This window comes from Rhinoderma darwinii, chromosome 1 (assembly GCF_050947455.1).
Source record: "Rhinoderma darwinii isolate aRhiDar2 chromosome 1, aRhiDar2.hap1, whole genome shotgun sequence".
In the NCBI taxonomy this organism is placed as follows: domain Eukaryota; kingdom Metazoa; phylum Chordata; class Amphibia; order Anura; family Rhinodermatidae; genus Rhinoderma; species Rhinoderma darwinii.
In genome coordinates this window covers 388,655,022-388,679,771 of record NC_134687.1, presented here as the reverse complement: position 1 = coordinate 388,679,771, position 24,750 = coordinate 388,655,022, and the positions used below count along the sequence as shown (strand labels likewise).

General features: G+C 39.2%; 1 protein-coding gene across 5 annotated transcripts in view; it reads right to left on the bottom strand.

Moving 5' to 3' along the window:
* The window catches only part of NTRK2 (neurotrophic receptor tyrosine kinase 2), a 240,212-nt gene that overhangs the window by 181,528 nt on the left and 33,934 nt on the right, over positions 1-24,750 (bottom strand). For all 5 annotated transcript variants that reach the window (XM_075828697.1, XM_075828669.1, XM_075828691.1 and 2 more), the window contains exons 4-6: positions 24,211-24,282; positions 19,399-19,467; positions 13,979-14,130 (exon numbers count right to left, since the gene is read on the bottom strand). In XM_075828697.1, coding sequence (XP_075684812.1) covers positions 13,979-14,130; positions 19,399-19,467; positions 24,211-24,282 — 293 coding nt within the window. The remainder of the gene's footprint in view (positions 1-13,978; positions 14,131-19,398; positions 19,468-24,210; positions 24,283-24,750) is intronic.

The window sequence follows — 24,750 nt, the reverse complement described above, 5'->3', positions numbered from 1 at the left end:
GGATAAATACTGCTAAATACGGGCTAAATATAAGTGGCGTAAATACTGCTTTTTTTCTGCAACTTATTACGTTGTGGAAAATCCGCAGCATAATATAGTAGCAGAGGAGTGGATGAGATTTTAAAAAAATCAGTGATTATGCTGCAAAAATCGCAACTTAGAAATACATTTAATCCTTATACTTACCTCTTAAATTCTGCAGGCCGGCCTCCTTGGATGACGTTTCATCCCATGTGACCGCGGCAGCCAATCACAGGCTGTAACGGCGCTCACATGGGATGGAACTTTATCCCAGGAGGCCGGTTTGGATGACGTCAGAGGGCCGGCCTCATAGGATGACGTTGCATCCAATTTGACCGCCAGTGTAGCCAATCACAGGCTGTAGCGGTCTCCTGGGATGAAACTAATGTTGCAGTTTTCCGCAGCGGACATTCCGGCCAAAAAACTGTACCACAATTTGGTGCGCTTTTTCCCCCAGAATTACCTGTGACCACTGGGGCGTATACGCTGTGTGCCTTTACGCAGCGTATCCTCCCCATGTGAACATATCCTTACAGTACTTTCTATATTATTTATTTTACAGGGCAAGTATTAGTTCTTATGATTTAAAAATAATTATATATATTTTGGTTCCTGGGTTACACTCCTACAAACAGAGGTTGATGTTGAGAATAACAATTCTCCTATGGGAGATGATATCCACAATATCTAAAATCCAGATCTATTCAGCTGAGTAAGAAGCTGTCCATTAAATATCATTTACAGCATTGCATTCTATTGGATCTTTAAATCATGTGTCTTCTTATCTGTATTATTACATTACACTAGACTCCATAATGCAGACAGCTATTTCTTCCTGAATTATCACTTTCTGTTTAATTGGGCCTATAAAATGAATTGGGAATCATTAACAGTAGAGAGGAACAAATCATTTCCCATAATTTGGTTTCTCCTTTCCAGCATGTAAAACAGAAAAAATTACTATGTTTCGAGGTTGGGCAAATTACAAATCTTACATCATATCTTTGAATTCATCATGGAGGTACTCATGTTTATAATGTTTATAATTACATTTCTTTCATTCAATATAATTCTCAAAACATCTATCTATCTATCTATCTATCTATCTATCTATCTATCTATCTATCTATCTATCTATCTATCTATCTATCTAATCTATCTATCTATCTATCTATCTATCTATCTATCTATCTATCTATCTATCTATCTATCTATCTATCTATCTATCTATCTATCTATCTATCTATCTATCTATCTATCTATCTTATCTATCTATCTATCTATCTATCTATCTATCTATCTATCTATCTATCTATCTATCTATCTATCTATCTATCTTATCTATCTATCTATCTATCTATCTATCTATCTATCTATCTATCTATCTATCTATCTATCTATCTATCTATCTATCTATCTATCTATCTATCTATCTATCCATCCATCCATCCATCCATCCATCCATCCATCCATCCATCCATCCATCCATCCATCCATCCATCCATCCATCCATCCATCCATCCATCTATCTATCTATCTATCTATCTATCTATCTATCTATCTATCTATCTATCTATCTATCTATCTATCTATCTATCTATCTATCTATCTATCTATCTATCTATCTATCTATGAATCTATCTATCTATCTATCTATCTATCTATCTATCTATCTATCTATCTATCTATCTATCTATCTATCTATCTATCTATCTATCTATCTATCTATCTATCTATCTATCTATCCATCTCATATCTAGGTAAAAACAAATAGGATCTATGTTGGCGCTGCTGCTTAGTGTGGACAGGGTACAGATCCAGAAGATCAGTTTTGAGTTTTATAAACTGTTTAATTGCAACGCGTTTCAACGCCGAACTGGCGTTTTCATCAGGCATAGGGTTACAGAAAAAAAGACACATGCTTATATATGGCCAGTTCAGACTAAACAATTAGGTAAAAAACCGCGAAAATACTTCGGCAGGTCAAAGTTCAGATGGAACGATCTATTGCAATGTCAGTATGAGTTTTAATACAAACACATAAATAAAAGGACAAATAAAAGTATATAAGTAATAAAAGACGGGATGTCACATCAAAGAGTGATTTTGGAACGGTATGCAGGAGTAGATTAAAACATTGTGTAGTGTGTACGGGACGGCAACATTTGGTTGCTTATATCGTTAGCTAGTGTCATCGGGAGAGAGGGGTGAGCAAATTGTATCTGATTTTATTATTAATTTGTTATGTTAGTTGTGTGTTGTGTTTGGGATGTAAACGATTCAATTTGATGGTTATACTGTTTACACGTTGCCTCGGAAACCAACTGTGTTACAGCAGCCGATGCGATCCACAAGAAGATGGAACGCATGGTGAGCCGCATCGCGCGAGGGATCGTTGAGCTGCTCAGAGGGGACAATGAACAGAGAACGTATCTGCTAAAATGAAAAGAAAAGATCGGGCGGAGGGTGAGTAAAATGAAGTACCATACGTGGATATGGACAAAATGCCTTGGTTAGTATGATGATTTGTTAATTGTAGGTGTTAGTTTGAGGGAACGCTGACCAATATTAAGGGGTAAGGATGGTTTTGTTAAGGTGGTCGATACCTATATTCTTTAATGGTTGGTTTCGAATATATGTGTGACTTATGTACTTCTTTCAGGAGGGTTGAATGTATTCTGGTTTAATGTGTGATGAAAACCGCAAATAAAAAAATGGGTTATTATATAGTTGTTGCTAAAAGGCCAGGATGAAGGTTATTTTATTCACACTACACCCTTTGGGTCTAAATGACATCACAGAGTCATCTTTGGACTAATTAATTGACTGACTCCAAAATGGAAAAATATCCAAAAAATATCCGACAATTAACACCTCTTGGATCCCTTCTGTACCCATGTAAAACTATAACGCTACATAGACCAATGAAATTGTCTGTATATTAGTACACAATGCAAATCAAGACATCATGTTTCTTTCCCTATCTCCTAATAGCACCTTAATAACCTTCATCCTGGCAGCAGCTATCCCGCGGACCCCTCCGTTGAACTCTCCTAACCTCACGGTGAGCATATATATCTCCTCTATTTCTCACCTCCATCTCCTTTGATCCACACCAAGTGGCGCCGTGGTTTTTTGCTCTTTATCCTATCTCATATCTATCTATCTGTCTATCTATCTATCTGTCATCTATCTATCATCTACCTACAGCTCTCAAAAGAACAGGTCGCACTCTATGCAATTCCAGTGAACAAGTGATACTTTATTCAACCACAAAAGTGTGATGTTTCAGCCCACATCTTGGACCTTTCTTGAGAAAGACCTGAGATGTGGGCTGAAACGTTGCACCTTTATGTGTGAATAAACTATATATTGCACTATATATTATGTTATATCCATAACTGAGGGTTCTTGTTTTAATATATGCTATCTCATTTGGGTTTCTTTCCCAGCACTTATAATCTAAGGGGCATATACCGTTTATATTCCTACAGTGATAAAGTAGTTGACAGTAGCAAGGAGAGAGATACATATCACACACTCACGATACTCTGGGGGAGCGCACGCTGCGGGGTTGTCGGGTCTGTCCCTCTTTCTCCTCTCGTCTATACGCAGTCCATGCGCTAGCGTGGTCTCCATGGAGACTTTTCTCCGGAGGCACGCGTGCGCGTTGATGGTGTGACGACAGGCGACTGAGGCAACATGACCTCTGACACTACCCCGCGCATGCGCCGTTGACCACTGAGGTGTGAGTTTACACGGAACGTTCGATTCAGGGTAATAAGGGACAGTATATAAGGTGCACAGGATGTAGTTGAGATTATACCCCCTGAGGAAGCTAGAACAGCGAAACGCGCGTTGGGGTGCTACTATTATCTTTTTGTTACGGGGATCACGTGGATCGCAGGCGCAACACTGCAGATATGGGTACGTTTTGAACTAGGGGCTCCCACTGGTACTTGCCGGTCGGGCCCTTTTGCTCACTATCGGACACATATACGGTATACTCCCTGCCCCTCCCGCTTTTGTGGGACTAACTTCTTTATTAGGTACTAAGGGGGACGGACATGATATGTTGGGATATCTTTAGTGCTATTGCTGTAACAGGCTGGTCTGCAGACTGTGTGTAACTTACACCTGGGCAACATATGCATTGATTATATGACTTTTTCATTAATTACTTATGCCCATCATATACATGTCCCCGGTTATTAGGTGAAAGATTCATCCCGTCATTTTTTGACAAAGTGCTGATATGTATACCCTTCCTGCGATTTGACCACCTTACCATATGATCCGGTTATTATCTGTCGTCTTTGAGATACCTCGTTTTGTGTTTTTATCATTATATATGTTATATGTTATGTGTTGATGTATTTATATGCAATAAAATTGTACTTTTTTACATTATATGTAGCCTTGTGACTCTTGGTTCTCCATTTGTTTTCGTATGTGTGAATAAAGTATCACTTGTTCACTGGAATCGCATGGAATGTTGCCTCTTGCTTTGAGAGCTATCTATCTCATATCTATCTATCTCTAAATCTATTCATCAATTTGTCTATCTCTTCCTTTCTTTCTTTCTTTCTTTCTTTCTTTCTTTCTTTCTTTCTTTCTTTCTTTCTTTCTTTCTTTCTTTCTTTCTTTCTTTCTTTCTTTCTTTCTTTCTTTCCTTTCTTTCTTTCCGCCATTCTTGTAATTCACTGTGCCATTCATGTAAATGAGCTGTGTCTGGTGTTGCAGCTCAAACCAATTCACTTCAATGCATCTAAACGGCAATAATTCCAAGCCAATTGTCAAAAGTGGAGCGGTTTGTGAGACAGCAAACAAGTTTTATTAATCTCTTACAACCACCTTGACATAACATCTTTACCTTTTTTAAAGAAGCACAACGACTTTCTTTTAAAACCACCCCTCCCCCGCTTTGTTGTATTTCACGAGACGTCGCGCTGTTCTGGGCCGCTGTGCGGTCACGTGATCTTCATTCTGACTCCATGTATCCTACAGCGTCTGCTGTAGAAACCAGATGTCAGTCTCTTAATGAAAGTCCATGAGAGTCACATCGAGACTCTCATAGACCTGTTTTATGGGCCTGCTTTCCTGTCCCTATAGCAGACGCTATACAGGGAGTCAGAATAAAGATCACGTGACCGCACTTTGGCCCGGAACGGAGCGGCGTCCTGTGAAATACAACACCAGGTAAGTCGATACACAGGTCTACATTAAACTACACTTGCAAACGGGGAGCGGATGGGGGCGGAAAAAAAATGCTGGCTTGCATCTTTAACCAAATAATAAAATGTATAATGTTTGGGGGAGCAGCGGTCTTGTGTATTAATCTTCCGCGAAAACGAAAGCACCTAAGTGTTACTTTACAGATTCCATCATCAATATAGGAAGGGATTCTTTACTGTAAGAGTAGTCAAACTTTAGAATGTTTGGAAAGGCCCACTAAAAGACATAGCAATGGCAAGAACAATGTTAAAATCTTATGTTTAGTAGTATTAAGAGTTAATAATAAAGTGTATAATTAATATGAGGGGCATATGGAGTTTACTTTTGTTATATTGGGTCAAGAATGATTCCCACCCCACCCCCCTTTCTGTGAGGTAGAATTGGCTACAATCATTTAGGTGTTTTTTTTTAATTTGACCTTTCTTTTATAACAAACCCTAACAAGTGTTATTGTGTAACCTTACTATAGTGGATATTATTGGCCGTACACTACACGCAGTGGTATGAGATTTTGTCATAATACCTTGAGCGGCCATCTTAAACTGATAAAATTGCGACTGCAGAAAATGGATGAAAGAAGAAGAAAACATTCCAGTAAATGGCCGTAGTCAGACAAACTGCAGTAATTCAGGGATACTAGTCACATCCATCCAATGCCTGTGTTATCTTCGTGATAGAAGCTACATTGTAGAAGAACATCTGACAGAATTCTATGGTTTGCAGGAAAGAGAAGGAAATGATCAGGAACATTTCACCACATGACTAGTTTATTCATTTCTGTGGTCTGTTGCTATGGAAACAAGTGAGAACGAGAATTGCATTTTCACTAGCGCAGTGCCTCTTCATGTCTGCGAAGGCCGGGGTGGAGGGAAGGAATGGGGAGAACCAGAGATAGGGAACGATAAATGTTACAATCTCAGGTCAAGCTGCTAACGCGCTTTTATCATCCTTACACGCGTTTCATTACCTCGCACTTGCCTCTTTTTGCAATGTATAGGAACAACCATAAAAAGCAATGAATAGCAACCTATCGGAGTGGCATGAGAAGCATTTTTTCATTCCGACGTAAGCCTCACATTTCATGTCATCCATGATTGTAATGCAATATCTATCTGGTAAAACCCTACAGTCAATATATGCAGAACATGACATCTGTATGCTAACGTACTTCACTTACGTATAGCATAGGAAACATCCTCTTTGTTTTAGCTTTTATACTGTATATAAACATTAACAACCTTACCTTTGGATAATTCTTACATACTATTTATCTTCATTTTTGGCTTCTTTTTAGCACTTTAGGATCAGTGACTACCGTTTAGCTGCATGGTCTACTGGGAGTCTGAAAAACACCACCTGTCTCATTATATGCTCAGGCTCCCGCTCTCCCTCATGCTTTACACTACAGGCCTGCTTGGTCAGATTAGCTGCTGTGTACAAGCTCACATAGAAGTCAGTTCCTGGACAGCTGATTTCCATTTCAGTAAAGATTATAATCTACAAGCAAGTAAACCATCAGTGGAAAAAAGTAATAAGGTAACTGCTACATCTATATTAAAGCATATAAGCTTCAGTCAGGGGAAATCTGGGAAATGTATGGTTGCAACGTTGTTAAAAACTTTCAGTATTCCTTTTCTATTGGGATTCAATAACAAAAACAAATCCGTTTTTTTCTCCCAGCTTCTTTCATGTACAGTGCTCTGTGATAAATTGTACATGTTCTTCATATATCAAAATACAAATCTTGGCCTGATAAATAAGGATTAAATATACACGTAGGCCATAAAGCCTTAGTTACTCTGCAAAGGTTCCGTTTTCATTCTTGTAAGGACTTTAGGAGAATCACATGATAACTTCCTGAATAGAGAATTTCACACTGTCTCCTTTTTTATTTGTTCACCTGCAAGATAAAATCTATCATATCCTCTTCCAGTGACTGGACGGCGGCCAGACTCTCGACTCAAAACAATATGGGATGTCAGCTTTTGGCGGAAGGAATTACTCTCCAAGTGTGTAGGATTAAGTCAGTCCGTATCAGATGTGGACTCTGAATGAATGAATTTACCATAAGTAACAGTTTGTGAAGATGAGAAAGAATAGATTGTATGTGTGGGGGGTAATGGTGAAAATGTGGTTACAGACTATACATGATATATTTATAGCACTTGAGATAGTGAAGTGGCTACTTATAGATCATATAGCGCCATCATACAATAATTTAGCACAAGAAACACACATACGGTACCCAACGGGGAGTATGGTAATTCCTACTCTAAATTATAAACCTGATAACCAGATTTAGTACATGATATTATAATGGATTTGGTGTTATAATATTTGATGTAGGCTTCTGGATTAAACTCCCCATTGCTTTAAAGGAGTTGTCCAGGTTCGGGCTATTTTTTATTCTGATGACCAATCCAAGGGATAGGTCATCAGTATACGATCAGTGGGGGTCCGACCCCTGCACAGATCACCTGTGTCGGCTGCCTCCAGGCACCGGATGTTATGCAGTGGTCGATGCTGGAAGTAGAAGGCTCCAATCACAGTATAGCGGAATAGGGGCAGAGATGCAGTACAGTGGTCGGAGTCTTCTGCTTCCGGCACCGACTACAGCATATCTTCCAGCAGCCGGAACAGCAGATCGGTGCCGGGTCTGGGTGTCGGATCCCCACCGGTCATATACTGATGACCAATCCTGTGGATAGGTTATCAGTATAAAAAACAGACTCGGACCTGAACAACCACTTTAAACTCTGTTAGATAAAGTTTATTCATTGTATTATTAAAAGTTATACAATGTTCCAATATACTTTCTATATTTATTCCTCATGGTTTTCAAGATCTTTGCTTGTCTTCATTCAATAGCAAACATCATTAAAACTTTTAGTGGATCACACAGGTGCACGGCTCGTTACAATTACAGTACAATTATCTGGTAATAAACTGTGCACCATCACCAACAGATTCACAAAGCATATGAAAAAAATATATTTTTCACAAAGAATAAGCTTTATTTGCAGAAACCTTTAAGGTTTGCACTAATATCAAAATAATAATCTGAACATTGAAACCCTTGTTGGTAAACTGTTTGCTTAAAGGGCACCATCCCAGTATTAATCCCTTAACGACATATATATGTCACAAGCAGGTGCTAGTTCCTGCATTGTGATGGATATATCCGTCACTCTGATCTCGTGGGCACTGCCACTGTACCCACGATCAGAGGCAGAAGCACAGCTGTTATACGCAGCCAGGCTTCTGCCGGAATCGAAGAGCTCTCCGATTACGGCAGTTTAACCCCTTAGATGCTGCTGTCAATAGTGACCGCGGCATTTAAGGTATTTGAAAGAGGGAGGGAGATCCCTCTGACACCCACTCAGCATTACTTTTCACTGTGAATTGCATTTTGGTGCTTCGAGAATGAAAACATATTGTTCTGCAAATGACAGTCCTTCCATTATCACATGCCACTTCTACATTTAGAATGTCCTTCTATAATTGTTTAATATAATTTGCATTATGAACTTACAATTGCCATGACACCACGTTCATAAAAAAAATGTTTGGGCTATCCAGTTAAAGCTGTCCAAACAAAACATTATACTGTAATTGTAGTAATAATGTATTAACAAAAAAAATCAATGAATCTTATACATAATTATTAATCGGTATTAAACACTAAAAATAAAATACGCTTGAGATGGTTTCTTTTACCAGCACTTAGCAAATCAATAGCGTGACGGATGATCAGATTTCTCGGAGGATTGGGCACTTAGACTGTTCTATGTTTTGGTATACAGGGTATTATGAGAGTATTACGCTACATTGTTTAGGCATACAGAGAGACACCCCTAACCACCTGTTTGCCCCCCATATTCTTTTCGTGATCTTTGGGTTAATTGGCCACACTCCTGCTTCCAAACATGGATAACGGCATGATTATGATATGAATTTAGCAATGTTGCCTTTCGTTCACTGAGTAGGCAAAACGATAACTCCCATAATAAGTAAGACAGATCAGAAGTCAGATTTGGATTAAAAGTACGGTATTACATTACTGAGGTGTTCCATAAGGTCGGATATATTAAGGGACCAGCAGAATATCCTATAATGTGCCTTTTACATCAATAGTGTTTACACATGAGACATTCTTACCACCTCCATTACAAACTTCTAACATAGCGATTTATCAATGCTACACTTGTTTACCTTTATATAATGTCACACTGGCAAATAGTTCCACATGTTACACAAGATGTGGGGGAAAAGATTTTCTATAACTTTAGAGCAGTAAACTGGAAATACAAAAAGCACGATCTGCAGAATCACATATGGTCTAACTACAGAATGGTGGAGTACCATTAACTTTTTGGTTGCTTTAGACTTATTGTGCAGATTCACTGCGTTGCATAGATGTAGAGGCCTCCGCAGTTTACTATTATGCATACTTTGTTTATTACCCCCAAAAATTGGAAAATAGTCACAAGCAATTCAACATTTTCTATGACTGGAGATGCTGAAGTCCTGTAGAAGGAAGTCCGTAGTGTGCTTATAGCCAATAATGAATATGGTTTTGAAGGACATTTTGAATTTTGTATGTGGTCACATGACTACTGTACTATAAAAGCTATCCTAATTGTTTTAACCCCTTCCCGACATCCGCCGTATATATACGGCGCTGTCGGGCAGTACTATTACATTGTGGTGATAGTGCGGGCTCAGGAGCTGAGCCCGCAACATCACCGCCGGGTGCCAGCTGAATGTTACAGCTGGCACCCTGATGTTATGGCCAAGACCGGAGCTACCCTCCGATCCGGCCGATTAACCCCTCAGATGCTGCGTTCAATAGAGATCGCAGCATGTGAGGGGTTTTTAGCCACTGACACCACAGCAACGTGATCGCTGGGTTCCCGGTGGCTGCAATGGCAACTGGAGGCATTAGGGTATGTTCACACGCACTGTTTTCAGACATAATTCGGGCGTTTTACGCCTCTAATTACACCTGAAAAAACGGTTTCATTACGCCTACAAACATCTGCCTATTGCTTTCAATGGGTTTTACGATGTTCTGTTCTCACGAGGTGTTATTTTACGCGTCGCTGTCAAAAGACGGCGCGTAAAAAGAAGCCCGCGAAAAAGAAGTGCATGTCACTTCTTGGGACGTTTTTGGAGCCATTTTTCATTGACTCCATTGAAAAACAGCTCCAATAACATCCGTAAAATACGCCACGAAAAACGCGAGTTGCTACAAAAAACGTCTGAAAATCAGGAGCTGTTTTCGCCTGAAAACCGCTCCGTATTTTCAGACGTATTTTGCAAAGCCGTGTGAACATACCCTAATACTGGCCTCACGGTCTGCCAGCAACGGAAGCCTCCTATGCCCCGCTCGGTGGTGGGGCCTAAAAGTCTTCCGGTACCATCGGCAAGATGGCAACGGCTCAGCTTCCGGCACAGAATCTGAGCCAGCATCATCAGGAGTGGGTGTCCGCTGTATGTTACAGCAGACACCCCACTGTAATGGCAGGACCCGGAGCTTACTCCTATTCCTGCCATTAACCCCTTAGATGCAGCGATCCAAAGCACCACATATTGTCATATCCCCAAATCCCATTTTCACTGTGCAACATTTCTGCAAAACACCTGTGGGGTTAACATGCTCACTACACCCCTAGGTGAATACCTTGAGGGGTGTAGTTTCCAAAATGGGGTCACTTCTGGGGGGTTTCTACTGTTTTGGTCCAACAGGGGCTTTGCAAATGCGACATAGTGCCCAGAAACCAATCCAGCAAAATCTGCACTCCAAAAGCCAAATGGCACTCCTTCCCTTCTGAGCCCTACTGTGTGCCCAAACAGCAGTTTATGACCACATATGGGGTATTGCCGTACTCGGAAGAAACTGCTGAATTACAAATGTTGTGGTTCTTTTTTTCCTTTATTTGTTGAGAAAATGAAAAATTTTGAGCTAAAGCTATGTCTTATTGAATCCTGTGGGGTCAAAATGCTTACTACACCCCTAGATGAATTCCTGAAGGGGTGTAGTATCCAAAATGGAGTCACTTTTGGGTAGTTTCCCGCTGTTTTGGTCCCACAGGGGCTTTGAAAAAGCGACATAGTGTCAAGAAACCAATACAGCAAAATCTGTGCTCGGAAAACAAACCGCGATCTCCTTCTCTTCTGAGCTCTGCCATGTGCCCAAACAGCAGTATGACCACATATGGGGTATGTCCGTACTCCAGAGAAGCGGCTTTACAAATATTTTTTTTTCCCTTTATTTGTTGAGAAAATGAAAAATGTTGAGCTAAAGCTACGTCTTATTGAAGAAAAAGGATTGTTTTTATTTTCACTGCCCAATTCGAATAAAATCTATGAAACACCTGTGGGGTCAAAATGCTCACTACACTCGTAGATGAATTCCTCAAGGGGTGTAGTTTCCAAAATTGAGTCACTTTTTGGGCATTTTTACTGTTTTAGTCCCTCAGGGGCTTTGTAAATGAGACATGGCCTCCGCAAACCATTCCTGCTAAATTTGAGCTCCAAAAGCCAAAAGGCGGTCTTTCCCTTCTAAGCCCTGCCATGTGTTCAAACAGCCGTTTATTACCACATGTGGGGTATTGTTTTACTCGGGAGAAATTGCTTTACAAATATTGTGCTGCTTTTTCTCCTTTAGTCCTTGTGGAAAAGAGAAAATATTAGCTAAACCTACATTTTCTTTGAAAGAATGTAGATATACATTTTTACAGCCTACTTCCAATAATTTCTGCAATAAACCTGTGGCGTCAAAATGCTCACTATATCCCTAGATAATTTCCTCAAAGGGTGTCGTTTCCAAAATGGGGTCACTTGTGGGGGGTTTCCACTGTTTTGTCCCTCCGGGGGCTTTGCAAATGCGACATGACCTCCGCAAACCATTACTGCTAAATTTGAGCTCCAAAAGCCAAATGGCGCTCTTTCCCTTCTAAGCCCTGCCGTGTGTCCAAACAGCCATTTAGGACCACATGTGGGGTGTTGTTTTACTCGGGTGAATTTTTTTTACAAATGTTGTTGTGCTTTTTCTCCTTTAACCCTTGTGGAAAAGAGAAAAAATTAGCTAAACCTACATTTTCTTTGAAAGAATGTAGATATTAATTTTCACAGCCTACTTCCAATAATTTCTGCAATAAACCTGTGGGGTCAAAATGCTCACTATACTCCTAGATAGTTTCCTTGAGGTGTGTAGTTTCCCAAATGGAGTCACTTTTGGGGTGTTTACACTGTTTTGGCACCAAAAGAGCCCTTCAAACCGGACATGGTGCTAAAATATATTCTAATAAAAAGGAGGCCCAAAATCCTCTAGGTGTTCCTTTGCTTCTGAGGCCGGTGTTTCAGTCCATAAGTGCAATAGGACCACATATGGGATATTTCCTAAAACTGCAGAACCTGGGCAATAAATATTGAGTCGCGTTTCTCTGGTAAAACTTTGTGTTACAAAAAAAATGGATTCAAAATGAATTTCTGTAAAAAAAAATTGTCAATTTCATCTCTACTCTGCTTTCATTTCTGTGAAACGTCTAAAGGGTTAAGAAACGTTCTAAATGCTGTTTTGAATATTTTGAGGGTGAAGTTTTTAAAATGGGGTGACTTCTTGGGGGTTCCTAATATATAAGGTCCTAAAAGTCACTTCACAACTGCCTGCGCAAAAGCCACTTACCTGCTCCGTGAGGCAGCATCATATGATGCGCGGCTGCGTGCTTTTTGCGCAGCCGCCATCATTATAAACACGCCATTTGGATGTTTGTAAACAGAAAAGCACGTGGTGCTTTTCTGTTTACATTCATCCTTTTGACAGCTGTTGCGCGAAACAGGAAGTGCTTCCGTGCGACCTGCGTGGTTTTCACGCACCCATTGACTTCAATGGGTGCGTGATGCGCGAAATCTGCGGAGATATTAATCGTGCCACGCTTTTTACGCAGCGGACAAACGCTGCGCAAAAAGCACGGACTGTCTGTACTGGCCCATAGACTTCTATTGGTCCATGCGTGCCGCGTGAAAACCACGCGACCTGCACGGACGCAATTCACGGTCGTCTGAATCAGCCCTTACAAGAAGATACATTTAAATTTAGAAAAATGCAAATTTTTGCAATTTTTCGCTAAATTTGGTTTTTTTCACAATTAAATACTAAATGTACTGAGCAAATTTTGCCAGTAACATAAAGCCCAATGTGTCATGAGAAAACGATCTCAGTTATTATTACATAAAGTGAAACATGTCAAATTTGAAAAATGAGGCTCTGTCAGGAAGGTCAAAAGTGGCCAAAGAGGAAAGGAGTTAAATAGGAAGTGAAGAAGTATATGTCCTTTATACTGTCTCTTCCTTTATTATCCACTCCTGGTTTTGGCTTCAAAAACTGCATAAAAAAATAGAACAAAATCTGATCAAAACCTACACGTGTGAATACACCCTAACACGTTTCCATAGATGAGTGAGAGTTGGGGTAAATTGTAAGCTCTTGCAAGCAGGGTCCTCACTCCTTGTGTTTGAATTGTAAATTAGTTTTGTCTGTTCAATGTACTACCACCTGAACTGTAAAATGCTGCGGAATATGTTGGCGCTATATAAATAAAAATTATTATTATTATTAAGTTGGTGGTCAGTTTCTTGTTTAATATTGTAGTCAAATTGGACCAAGTCTAGACTGGATCAACAGGAAAATATAGAATCAATAATAACAATCTCTTACCACAGCTGGGGATCTGCATGATGTTTAAAGGTATCCGCTTGTCATATTCATTGAGACAAAATATGTTGTGTTTGTCTATAATGCTTGTCTCTGGAAATACTTTGATCCACATTATATCACACGAGCACTGGAATGGATTGTTACCTAAAATTCTAGAAGAACAAACAACTTTATATCAACATTTCTTTAAAAAATGTTTTGCTATAATATATAATAAAATAACTTCTCTTGCGTACAATGAGCTATGAGGGAATATTAAGGATTCTAGGAATGCTGTAAGACAAGCCCCGTGACAACTATTGTGTCAACCATATCATATGTAATCCAGCTTTCCTAGAAACAGATATACACAACTAAAGGATTTCACGTGTATATATGTAAGAGGATTTTTTATTTAAGGTGGATATAGCCTCAAAATAGGTACCAACAACCACTAGCCTACTTTACATTTTTATTTCCTATTTCTTTTTTTAAATTTCATTTTAAGCATAACATGTACTAACATTGTAAAGTAAACTTTACAATAAGTACACCATACAACCACTATATAATCATAGATTTAATATGTCATACAGGCATTATACCATACAATAAGTCACCTATACCATCAAAATATCATACATATATACAGTAATGTAATTAGTATACTATATAATACATTTATCATCAAATTAGTATATCATACAGTCAGTATATCACACTGTAATGAAGGATAGTGAGAAAGACAGGTGAGCCCTAATCTACCCGCCACTCAGTCCCTGCCTACTTGCACAGCCCGTCCTAGGCGACGGCGTACAACTGGGCGATGGTCCCTACGCTCAATATGTGCACGACAGACAAACAAGACAAGGGAACACAAAAGCAAAGGAATGTGGGCAGTTGCCCACGGCAACACAGTGAGCAACAGAGTAGTGGACGAGCCGAGTCAAACCAGGAGTGTACGTGGTAACAAATGCAGAGCAGGAGAATAGTCAGTCAAGCCAGGGTCAATATGAAGCAGAGGTCAATAGTAACAGCAGGAACAGCAGAGCCAGGAAACAGGAGAATCACAGGCAAAAAACAAGCAGCAAATGAAGGTATAAGTGGACCAAGGGCGGGAGCTAGAACCATCTGGCAGGGCTGCGATAAGCTCTCCCACTCCTCAGCCAACCAGCCTGAGTGGTAGCAGATCGAGTCACTCTAGCAGACCTAGGAACAGATGCAGGCTGATTAACCACGGGCGTCGACACAGAAGCTGTGTCTGGCAGATCCTTCACACACACAATCAAAGAATCATACAATAAGTATTCCATACAGTAAGCATTCCATTCAGTACTTCATACAATCAGTAAATCGTACAATCGGGGCACAGTACAGTCAGCATACACTACATAATCAGTATATCATACAATCAGGAAATCATACAATCATGACACAGTACAGTCAGCATACACTACACAATCAGTAAATCATACAATCAGTAAATAATACAATCAGGGCAAAGTACAGTCAGCATACATTACACAATCAGTACATCATACAATCAGTAAATCGTACAATCAGGGCACAGTACAGTAATCATGCTTCACACAATCAGTACATCATACAATCAGTAAATCGTACAATCAGTGCACAGTACAGTAAGCATGCTTCACACAATCAGTACATCATACACTCAGTAAATCATACGATCAGGGCACAGTACAGTCAGCATACATTACACAATCAGTACATCATAAATCAGTAAATCGTAAAATCAGGGCTCAGTACAGTCAGCATACATTGCACAATCAGTACATCATACAATCAGTAAATCATACAATCAGGGCACAGTACAGTCAGCATACATTACACAATCAGTATCTCATACAATCAGTAAATCGTACAATCAGGGCACAATACAGACAGCATACATTACACAATCAGTATCTCATACAATCAGTACATAATACAATCAGTAAATCATACAATCAGGGCACAATACAGTCAGCATACATTACACAATCAGTATATCATATTCTCAGTATACCATACAACTTGTAGTAAGAAATAAATGCTGGCACTTCTGTAGATAAGCCATGCTTGTTAATATTTTGTTAGATAAACAGTCACTTTATAAGACTTTGCAATATTGCTAAACGTAAAATAGTGTCCAGACTGTGAATCGGTAATAGGAGGTAACATGGATGGGAACATTGGGCAGCTTTATTTACTAGAATGGTTAACATGGTGACATCCAGATAAGTAATCAGTAATCTAGATTTGGGTTACTCTTAATTTCTCATGTTGCGATGACCTCCCAACTTGCTTTCCATTTAATCCACTTCGTAGCACTTTAGAGATTAGATAACCATCGTTTCTGGCTGTACAATTTCACAGAAATCTTTCTGAAGGACCCTTAACAACAGTTTATCATTCCCAAGTGAATCACATTAACATTCCTTCACATAATGTAAACCAGCCGTATCAGGGATAATGACAAATATCAAGGCAACTACTACATCCCACTTACGACAATTGTAAATGATGGGGAACGAGGAGATTTACTGGGATAACTGGGATAAGCATGACGTACAACATTAATGACATACATAATAACGCAACAATGGATGTTTAGTTCAGGAACAATTGTTTTATATTGTATAGAATCTCCAGTTGCAATTTTACATTCTTACTTTATATGTTATATTCATTCTGCAAATAATAGCATATAATAGTTCCTAAACATAAAACACTAGTTGTAATAGATAATGACTAGCTAGAGAAAGGGTAGACAGTCCCATGTATTGTACTTTGCTAGTGTTTTATACAGTACAGTATGTGTATGTATTATGTGACTACGTAGCTTATTTGTATCATGTAGCCAAAAAACAAAAAGTTTCATCTACTTTGGGGTGGAGGCATGCTCATTTACATGTCTCCGCCTAGTTTAACCCCTTGTGTTTGGATATGTCATAAGAGACCTAGAAAACTTCTACTGAATTTTAAAAAAGTCAGTGCTGTCTTTTGCAGTGCTAGTGTTAAAGATGATGTGTAAGGCCTCATGCACACGACCGTGCTCGTAATTACGACTCGTAATTACGAGCACGGCCGGGCACAGCCGGCCACGGGCAGCCGGCCGCTTTTGCGAGCCGTGCTGCCATTATAAAGTATAGCAGCACGGCCCGTAAAATAGAAAAATAGAACATGTTCTATTTTTTTAACGGCACGGGCACCTTCCCGTGAGAAAACGGGAAGGTACCCGTGGCTAACAGAAGTATATGAGCCCGTTATTGCGGGTCGTAATTACGACCCGCAATAACGGGTGTTTTTACGGTCCTGTGCATGAGGCCTAAGGCTGAGTTCACACGTTGCAGATTTTACGCAGATTTTCAGTGCAGATTTTACACTTTGCATTGCAAAAGGGTGAGATCTGCGTCAAAACCGCAACAAAATCTGCGACAAATCCGCAACGTGTGAACTCAGCCTCATGGGCAGGTGCTTTTTAAATTAGGATGCCCTACCTAAATACTACCAATAGGTGCTGCTGCAGTCGTTAATGTGCTGATGAAAGGTGCAGATGGCGAGCATTACGTCATTCTCCATGTATAAGTGTCCAATGTTAACCGTGTGATTTCTAGCGGCCAATCAGTTAAAAACCTGTCCCATGCCCTAAACCACATACTAGCCTATATTTTATATGATCATACCCTTGCACATGGCAGAGCATTTCATAGATGAGCCATCCAAAACATGCTTAAGCCCCCCTACTTCCCATTCACCAGCAAACCTCACGAGTCAGGACAGGGTCCCAATTTCAGGTTTTGGGCTCCTTTTCTTATAGTTTAGAAGTTCTCAATACTATAATTGTAACAATTAGTTATAATAAATATATGTCAGTATATATTTATATAAATATCTGAAAATCTGTATATATTTTGTATCTATACTCAACAACTGGATTCCTCAATAGCATAAAATGAGCCACTTAGTCCGCAGCGTTGAACTAACTCACAGGGTTAACAAGTTGCACTGAAGGGCAGCACTGTCCATTTCTGGCACTCCACAATAAGTTGTTACAGGCCAAAAGAAATATAAATTCCGGAAAACGATATGACCGAATTTGTCCCAACAGTTCAGGAAGTTGAGGAAATATAATACAGAATGGAAATTGGCATATCTCACAGCTTACTGTGTTATGGGACATACAATACCCATTGCATTAGGTTAAAGCAATAGATTATTGCACAATGATATCTAGTCTAGCAGTGCGGACTTTGGCTGTGCAGGGATAACATCAAAATGCAGCTGCTCCGTGGACACATTCGGCCCATCCTAATAAGCAGCTTCACAGGGAACATAGCATGCTGAACATGTTTAGAAAAGACAATGGAAGATTTCTACATGTTTTATATGCATTATATTTATACGGGTCCCAATCCTATAGTTAGGTTTCACAGGCAAGATAGTCAGTGTCCCATATATAAAATCTATTACATGCAAACTGTGGTTTTGTCCATAACAACCAATCAAATCACTGGGGGAAATATGAAAACATTTCATAAAATGTATCAACTCGCCAGAAGTATTAGATACTTTTCACTTCCTTACGCCTCCTTATGTCTGATGTACTTTAAGGGTATGTTCACACGCATATGAAAAACAGCTGTAAAATACGGAGCTGTTTTCAAGGGAAAAGAGCCTCTGATTTTCATACGTTTTTAAAACTACAAACGTTTTTTGTGGCTTTTTTTGCGTTCGTTATTGGAGCGGTCTTTCTATTGACCCAATGAAAATTGCCTACAAAAACGGCTCAAGTAGTGACATCCACATCTTTTTACGGGGCGTTTAAAAAAGCCCCATCAGAACGAAACGCAGTTTTTCCCATTGAAATCAATGGGCAGATGTTTGGAGGCGTTCAGCTTCCGTATCTTCAGCCATTTTTCGGGGGGCTTTTACAGCCCGAAAAATGGCTGAAAATAAACTGTGTGTACATACTCTTAAGCAGTATTTTGCGCCCCCCCCCCCTCTGCCCCCACAAACAAATGACGGATACATTTAGTAAGTTCCTCTTAGCCACACCCTTTTTTCTTGGCACTTTTCAAAATTGTAATGGAAGGTTCAAAAAGTGTCTAAAACACATAATAAATTTGGTGAACTGCGTGTACTTTTTGGGCGCAATTTCCACGGGAATTCTTACACCTTTCACTTTGTAAATCCCCCTCTACTGCTTTACTTTTCAATCGTGTGCTGGAAAAAATAGAACTGCAAATTGATTGGTTGCTATAGCCAACTCCTCCTCTTTTGTTAGCATTACTTTATGTACAACATGGATTTACTAAGGATAGGTGAAATAAAGGGGTGAAAATTATAAAATATATTTTTCTAGACTAAAAGTAAATGCTCATGATATGAAAAAAAGAGAGTAATATATAAAATAGAAGGTAATAATTATATCTTACAGGTGAGTCAAGGAGAGGTGACGAAATAATTTTCTGCTTAACGTTGGTAGCTTATTTTTGGAGAGGTCTCTAAAATAAAAGACAAATATTTAGTTACCTTGGTCCATAAATTTTGGTTAAGAAAAATTATGCTAATTTCAGAACTTTTCAATTTCAGACAAATCATGTTTGCAAACATGGAATAGAATGTGAATGAAAAAAAAGAATAAACCCCCATATTTATGCAAATTTTCTAACAAATATTTCTGTGTTATATGTGCGTACATGTACTATATATACTAGTCCTTCTCAATTAATTAGAATATCATCAAAAAGTTCATTTATTTCAGTAATTCAATTCAAAACGTGAAACTCATATATTATATAGATTAATTACACGCAGAGTGATCTATTTCCAGCATTTTTTTCTTTTAATGTTGATGATTATGGTAACAGTTAATGAAAACCCCAAATTTAGTGTCTCAGAAAATTTGAATATGAAAAAAGCCCAATTTAAAAAATTATTTTTAATACCGAAATGCTGGCCTACTGAAAAGTATGTCCGGTATATGCACTCAATACTTGGTCGGGGCTCCTTTTGCATGAATTACTGCATCAATGTGGCATGGCATGGAGGCGATCAGCCTGTCTCACTACTGAGGTGTTATGGAAGCACAGGTTGCTTTGATAGCGGCCTTCAGCTCGTCTGCATTGTTGGGTCTGGTGTCTCTCATCTTCCTCTTGACAATACCTCATAGACTCTCTATAGGGTTTAGGTCAGGCGAGTTTGCGGGCCAATCAAGCACAGTGAAACTGTGGTTATTAAACCAGGTATTGGTACTTTTGGCAGTGTGGGCAGGTGCCAAGTCCTGCTGGAAAATGAAATCGGCATCTCCATAAAGCTTGTCAGCAGAGGGAGGAATGAAGTGCTGTAAAATTTCCTGCTAGACGGCTGTGTTGACTCTGGACTTGATATAACGCAGTGGACCAACACCAGCAGATGACATGGCTCCCCAAACCATCACGGACTGTGGAAACTTCATACTGGACCACAATCAATTTGGATTATTGCCTCTCCACTCTTCCTCCAGACTCTGGGACCTTGATTTCCAAATGCAATGCAAAATTTACTTTCATCTGAAAACAGGTCTTTGGACCACTGAGCAAGTCCTTTTTCTCCTTAGCCCAGGAAAACGCTTCTGACGTTGTCTCTGGGTCATGAGTTCCTTGACTCAAGGAATGCAACAGTTGTAGCCCATGTCCTGAATACGTCTGTGTGTGGTAGCTCTTGAAGCACTGACTCCAGCCGCAGTCCACTCCTTGTGAACCTCCCCCAGATTCTTGAATGGCCTTTTCTTGACAATCCTTTCAAGGCTGCGGTTATCCCTGTTGCTTGTGCACCTTTTTCTACCACACCTTTTCCTTCCTCTCAAATTTCCATTAATATGCTTGGATACAGTACTCTGTGATCAGCGAGCCTCTATAGCACAGTACTTTTGTGGCTTACCCTCCTTGTGGAGGGTGTCAATGACTGTCTTCTGGACAATTGTGAAGTCAGAAGTCTTCTCCATGATTGTGTAGCCTACTGAACCAGACTCTTGGACCATTTAAAGGCTTAGGAAACCTTAACAGGTGTTTTGTGTTGATCAGCTGATTAGAGTGGGACACCATGAGTTTACAATCTTCAACTTTTACCCAATATTCTAATTTTATGAGACACTAAATTTTGGGTTTTCATTAACTGTTAGCCATAATCATCAGCATTAAAAGAAAAAAATGCTGGAAATAGATCACTCTGTGTAATGAATCTATATAATATATGAGTTTCACTTTTTGAATTGAATTACTGAAATAAATTAACTTTTTGATGACATTCTAATTCATTGAGAAGGACAAGTATATATATATATATATATATATATATATATATACATGTATGTATATACAGTGAAAGAAATAAGTATTTGATCCCTTGCTGATTTTGTAAGTTTACCCACTGTCAAAGACATGAACAGTCTAACATTTTTAGGCTAGGTTAATTTTACCAGTGAGAGATAGATTATCTAAAAAAACAACTGAAAATCACATAGTCAAAATTATATATATTTATTTGCATTGTGCACAGAGAAATAAGTATTTGATCCCTTTGGCAAACAAGACTTAATACTTGGTGGCAAAACCCTTGTTGGCAAGCACAGCAGTCAGACATTTTTTGTAGTTGATGATGAGGTTTTCACACATGTTAGATGTTTTTTTGGCCCACTCCTCTTTGCAGATCATCTGTAAATCATTAAGATTTCGAGGCTGTCGCTTGGAAACTCGGATCTTCAGCTCCCTCCATAAGTTTTCGATGGGATTAAGGTCTGGAGACTGGCTAGGCCACTCCATGACCTGAATGTGCTTCTTTTTGAGCCACTCCTTTGTTGCCTTGGCTGTATGTTTCGGGTCATTGTCGTGCTGGAAGACCCAGCCACGAGCCATTTTTAATGTCCTGGTGGAGGGAAGGAGGTTGTCACTCAGGATTTGACGGTACATGGCTCCATCCATTCTCCCATTGATGCGGTGAAGAAGTCCTATGCCCTTAGCAGAGAAACACCCCCAAAACATAATGTTTCCACCTCCATGCTTGACAGTGGGGACGGTGTTCTTTGGGTCATAGGCAGCATTTTTCTTCCTCCAAACACGGCGAGTTGAGTTAATGCCAAAGAGCTCAATTTTAGTCTCATCTGACCACAGCACCTTCTCCCAATCACTCTCAGAATCATCCAGATGTTCATTTGCAAACTTCAGACGGGCCTGTACATGTGCCTTCTTGAGCAGGGGGACCTTGCGGGCACTGCAGGATTTTAATCCATTACGGCGTAATGTGTTACCAATGGTTTTCTTGGTGACTGTGGTCCCAGCTGCCTTGAGATCATTAACAAGTTCCCCCCGTGTAGTTTTCGGCTGAGCTCTCACCTTCCTCAGGATCAAGGATACCCCACGAGGTGAGATTTTGCATGGAGCCCCAGATCGATGTCGATTGACAGTCATTTTGTATGTCTTCCATTTTCTTACTATTGCACCAACAGTTGTCTCCTTCTCACCCAGCGTCTTACTTATGGTTTTGTAGTCCATTCCAGCCTTGTGCAGGTCTATGATCTTGTCCCTGACATCCTTAGAAAGCTCTTTGGTCTTGCCCATGTTGTAGAGGTTAGAGTCAGACTGATGAATTGAGTCTGTGGACAGGAGTCTTTTATACAGGTGACCATTTAAGACAGCTGTCTTTAATGCAGGCACCAAGTTGATTTGGAGCGTGTAACTGGTCTGGAGGAGGCTGAACTCTTAATGGTTGGTAGGGGATCAAATACTTATTTCTCTGTGCACAATGCAAATAAATATATATAATTTTGACTATGTGATTTTCAGTTTTTTTTTTTATATAATCTATCTCTCACTGGTAAAATTAACCTAGCCTAAAAATTCTAGACTGTTCATGACTTTGACAGTGGGCAAAATTACAAAATCAGCAAGGGATCAAATACTTATTTCCTTCACTATATATATATATATATATATATATATATATATATATATATATATATATATATATATATATATATATATATATATATATATATATATGTATATATATATATATGTTGCATTTATAGCACACAGATTACATACCATATAAAGCTAACATGAACCTGCACTATATGAAAGAATTACATGTATATCAATTCCCTGAAATATTATATTTATCTGAATAGCTCCCTTTATATAATGGTTAGAAACAATACATGTATGATGCCGTATCAATTCTGAACTGGTGGGTGCATTGCATAGTAGATCGAAGAAGCGCAATCCAAACTCTGAATTAGAAACACAACTTTTTCCATCACTAAGGAGTTTTCACTGAATGGCTGTACTGAGTTCATGGAGCAGGGACGGGGATATGTTAGCTTTATTGCCACCACCTGTTTTGAATGTTTGATGGTAATTTAGAGGGTACAAATGGGCCCCCTGTGGTATAATGGTTTATAATGTTTTTTTAAGAGGCTCTGTCAGTAGTTTAGTAATACCTATCTCCTAGCTAATCTAATAGGTGCTGTCACACTGATAATGATAGTGAAAATTGTGTCCCAAAACATTTATTATTTTAAAAGTTATGACCTTTTTTCTAAATATGCAAATGAGGCTATATTAGACAAGTGGATGTCAACACCAGTGTTTCTCCTGAGGTGGAGTGACATCATAGCCTCTGACGCTGTCCTATCATCATGAAGCATCTTCACACAGTGTGAGAGACTGAGGCTGGAGGGAAGGGGGATCACTTCAAATAGCCATATATCCGGCTGTGGACCAACTAGAACAGTACTTCCGGTGGCAAATAATAGAGGAGATTCTAATTCTAGCAGTTCTAGCTGTGAAACAACCGGATATATCACCAGTTGAATACAGTCAGAAATGTAAGCTGTATACTATATGATCACGCTGTGTTGCTAGGCAGGGAAGGCGGGGAAGCTGTATGCTGATTGGACAGAGTCATACAGAAAACATTACACTGCCCAGAGTGAAAAGAAAGAGTCACCTCCTATTTGGCAAGAGTAGCCAAATTAGCATATTTAGAAAAAACAACAACTTTGCAAATAGTAAACGTTTTTAAAAAAAAATTAATAAACTAGTGACAGATCCTCTTCAATGTAGAGACCTGTCCATGCTATTCGTAAGCTCATTATATAATGTGTAGGAAGGAGCCTAACAGACCTCTTCATAGGATAATGTAATATTCACAGAATGTCCGTGTGGAGCAGATTACCTACTTTACTTGTGCAGAAATTAATTACTTACATGTAAGTAAGTTTGAGGTTCTTGCGAAATGCCTGGCGAGACACAAACTTCAGTCCTGAGTCCACCACAGATCTGAAATAAAGCATTCAATTCAAAGGTCCACAAATAACACAGTGTGCTGCCAAGATTTGATAGCCTGAGACTAGATAAGGATATTAGCTCAACTGGGCCTACAGACAAAATAGATTTTTCTTTCTTTACCCACAAATTTGCTTAAATATGCACAAATTAAAGTACAACTTGTAAAGTGAAAAGTATAAGTACAGAGCTTCTAGTTAGATCTGCAACTGAATGTAACATAACACAGGATTTGATCTATCTATCTATCTATCATCTATCTATCTATCTATCTATCTATCTATCTATCTATCTATCTATCTATCTATCTATCTATCTATCTATCTATCTATCTATCTATCTATCTATCTATCTATCTATCATCTATCTATCTATCTATCTATCTATCTATCTATCTATCTATCTATCTATCTATCTATCTATCTATCTATCTATCTATCTATCTATCTATCTATCTATCTA